Source organism: Pteropus vampyrus, unplaced genomic scaffold (assembly GCF_000151845.1).
Source record: "Pteropus vampyrus isolate Shadow unplaced genomic scaffold, Pvam_2.0 Scaffold72, whole genome shotgun sequence".
Lineage (NCBI taxonomy): Eukaryota > Metazoa > Chordata > Mammalia > Chiroptera > Pteropodidae > Pteropus > Pteropus vampyrus.
Genome location: NW_011888853.1, coordinates 3293656 through 3297376, shown reverse-complemented (window position 1 = coordinate 3297376; position 3721 = coordinate 3293656). Strand labels below are relative to the sequence as shown.

Here is a 3721-nt window from a genome sequence, read left to right as displayed (position 1 = left end):
GGCACCCTTACCTGCGCAGGTGTAAGGGGTGTTAAGGAACCGGCGCCTCACCGACATCCTGCCTCTCGGGTGAGAATGCAAGCTCCCCGCCAGCAAGGACCACAGGATGTGCGTCCAGTGAGTGAGTGTAGACGCATACGCGCGATCCCTCCCGAAACATTTTTAAAATTTCCCCCTTTTCAGAGACTCGTGAGTGCTCAAACCAACTCTCATCATAATCATGAGATTTGCTCTCAAGCCCGATAATCCCATCCAGCCCAGGTGAAAAGCAAAGCCTTCCTTGGATTTTCAATGGTGGGGGATTTTAACACCCTCTGCTGCTTTCCTTAATATCATGGCATTGGTGTTATGCAGGGGTCAGTCTGACTTAAGCACCAAGAGAACCGTAGTACACTCAGAACAGAGCCAAGGGGCCACCGCCCTGGGCCAGCCCCCTCCGGCCTGCCCCACACACTGCATCAGAGTGACCCATGACCCAGAACGCCTTGGCTCACCGCCAGGAGGGGGACAGACTGGAAGTGGTCCAAGCCTTCCAGGGCTCCACCCCGTAGGTAAACACAGGGGCCCGCTGGCTGCCTTTCCAAGGGCTGGCTGCTACTCACCCCATACACTCCGCTTCCACCTACTGCAGAAAGCTCCATTTGTTTTCCCCTGGGGGCGAGGTAGGCGTGGAGAGGAGACTTTAGACCCGCCGGCACCTGCTGGCACCTGTAACGGGGTCTCGAAGTTGCCCCAGTAAAAGGCCAAGGACCCCGACCGCCCCCACTGTCCGGACTGAGCGGCGGGAGGTGAAGTTCGGGGGCCAAGGAAGGAACACCCACAGACCAGCCGCACTGGGCTGCGGATCACAGCGAGGGGCCGCACCGACGGCGATGCCCACAACCATCTCAAGTATGTGGAGCATGCTGGGGAGGAGGGGAGGCCGAGCACCAAACCCCAGCACACGCCACCTGGACGCCCCCGCCTCCCACCATCGTGCGCCTGGCATAGAGCTGTGTTCAGGGCGTCTGCAAACCGTGCTGTTTGCGACAAGGCGGTGAAAGTTGACATTCTAAGCCAGTGACCCAGAAGGGCATTTTCGGGAAGTTCTGAGTAACCCTCCTTGAGACCAGTTATCTGTTCTCTTTTTGGGTTCTAAAAGTAGAAAACAGGACACTGAGCAATGGCCCCAAAGGCAGGGAGATGGTCCAAATGGCTCTTCTGTCCTCTTATCGATAAAAATTATTTCACGAGTCCTTGGCAGAAAACTTCATGTCCAAACAGATTAAGGGAAGGAACATCGACAGAAAGTGTGCAGGGTGAGCAGAGGAGATACCGTTTATTAGCTGACAACCAAGGAGGGCGAAGGATCGCGCCTGGGTCCCTAGAGGAAAAAAGCACGGAGATCTGGTCTGCCCTTAACGTGCCCTACCTAGGGCTTGAGCAGTGGAACTTCCAAGGACCCAAGGGGAAAGGCTTATAAAGGGTCCTCCACCTGTGTGAAGTCGGACCAGCTGACCTGCAAGCACCCGGATGGCCACCTGAGGCCCAGAAAGTGAATCTGCGTTGCCAAGGAAGATGAACCCGCGTTGCCAAGGTCGGGCACTGCAGGATGGTCCCATCTGGCGAACCTCCTGGCTCCACTGGGTGCAGGAATAAGGGGTTTATCTGAAGGGCGCTGTGGCCCTGACTGCCAGGCTGGGGGCTGAACCCAAGGAAATCGTCCACTCAGCCCCGATACACACGGGGACACACACACACCCACAGAGACACACAGAGACACACAGAGACACACAGACACACAGACACACACACACACAGCTGAAGCGCCCCAACGGCGGGTCCTGGAAACAGCGATTCCAGCAAGGGCGCAGCGCGAGCAGGAGGGACGGCCAGCCCACGGCCCGCAGCGGCCCCGCTGAGCGAGGAGTGGCCGACAGACAGGCAGGGGACCCTCGGCTAAGGCCAGAGGTGGAGTCCAGCCGCGCAGGGGTCTGAGAGCTCAGGTGCCCGGACGCGCCCCGGCTCGGGAGCAAAGTGGGACGCCAAGTCCGTCGAGGGGTGCAACGCCCTGAGGGCCCCTCGGTCCCGCCTGGGTGGAGGCTGCGTCAACTGGCCGCGCGCGAACTCCCCACGCGCCAAAGCCTGCCCAGGGAGTTCGGGGACCCACTCGGCTCCCAGGGCGCCTCGGCTCAGGTAAGAAGGGCCGGCGCCGCGACGCCGACCCCTCCCCGCCCCAGGCGCGGCGCCCACCTGAGTACGACTTCTTCATGGTGCCGCCGTGGCCTCTGCTCCCCGGACAGTGTGCGGCGAGGCCGGCGGGGCGCGGGCTCCAGGTCGCTAATCCCCGGCGGCCGCGAGGGGGCTGGGCGCGGGGAGGAGTGGGCGGCCCCTCGCCCCGCCCCTTCCGGCCCCGACCCGCCCGCGGAGGTGCGCGCCGCGCCTCTGGCCGCGCGCTACACCTGGCGCACCCCAGGGCTCGCGCATCCCGCCCCCTGGCGCGCCCCCGGCGCCCTGCCGCGCGCTCGCCCCCCCCCCACGCCGCGCCCGGGCGCGCCCCCACGGCCCCTGCACGCAGCCCGCACGCACGCTGGCCCGGGGTGGGGGTGGCTGGGGGTCCCCAGGGGCTCCGCGCCCGCCGCCACACACACCCCCCACCCCCGAACGCGAATGGTTCGTTCCGGGGCGTCGCAGCCACTTAACAGTTCCGAGTCCAGGTGGGGCGGGGCGGGGCCCGCCAGGTGGCTGTGGGAGGAGCGAGGGCAGGAAGCGCCCCACCGCCGGGGGGCTAGGCCATGGCGCAGAGAGCGCCCACCCGGGGCGCGACCAGGGCAGGGCAGGCGAGGGGCCGTGCCTGGCCCGCTCGTCTCCCGACAATCAGAAGGGCCAACTGCATTGACTCCGCTGATGAACCGGGCCTCGGTTCCTCATCTGTAAAGTGGGCCCGTTGGACCAGGTGAGAACTTCTGTTCCATCTGGGAAGTACTGAGCTCGGCCCCGGGTCCTGTGCGCGGTCAGTGTCTCGGGCTGGAACAGCGGACGCAGGCACTCGCGGCCGCGATGGGAGTGTGCCTTCCCAGGCAAACATCCGACAGAATTCTCTCCACTTTTGTATCCTTAAAGAAATTTTCCATAATCAAACGGTCTCTTTATGTACAGAGGAGGAGGAAGTGATGAAATTTGTCTAAAGGGTGGTGTCGGAGTTTTATTGAGGTGATGCCAAAACACGGTTTTAAAGAATGAGTAGGAATTTGCCAGGTAGCCAAGGTGATGGGGAGGCGGAAAGGCGTGGACGAGCCTCAGAGGCGCGATGTGTCACGGAGCTTGCCGAGAGATACGCATGGGTTTGCCAGTGAGGCCCCCAGATAAAGAGAGTGGGGGAGGCGATCCAGGGAGTGCACACGAATTCTCAGTCAGGGCGCAGCGCTGCCTCCTGCTCACCATCCCAGATAGCACATGGGACGCGGGAAGTGTAATCGACAGCACCAAAAACCCTCTTCCCTTTTCCCACTCCTTCACTGTCCTTGGGGGTCCAAGAAGCGATTTTCTGTCTTGCCAGAGAGTGGGAACTTGTATAATGAGAACCAAGGCACATGTGGCTCATTGGTCTGTCAGTCCCACTTGCTCCCCTTAAGAAATCTGTCCAGCCACAGAGGAACCAGCCCGACCACGTGACCTTCCCCAAGCCCTGGCTACAGCCCATCGGACCAGAGTGGACACAGACTGCGCCAGGCCAACCTCC

The 3721-nt window shown here is 62.2% G+C and overlaps 1 protein-coding gene across 4 annotated transcripts in view; it reads right to left on the bottom strand.

Annotated features, from left to right (window-relative positions):
• Positions 1-2319, bottom strand: part of SEPT9 (septin 9) — a 142721-nt gene extending 140402 nt beyond the window's left edge. Inside the window, exon 1 of one of the 4 annotated variants that reach the window (XM_023531737.1) lies at positions 2233-2319. In XM_023531737.1, coding sequence (XP_023387505.1) covers positions 2233-2251 — 19 coding nt within the window. In that variant the 5' untranslated portion in view covers positions 2252-2319. Of the gene's footprint in view, positions 1-11; positions 73-602; positions 1855-2232 lie in introns of those variants that run through there. The other 3 variants (XM_023531740.1, XM_023531736.1, XM_011362080.2) reach the window with 3 other exon arrangements.
• Between the last annotated feature and the right edge of the window lie 1402 nt (positions 2320-3721).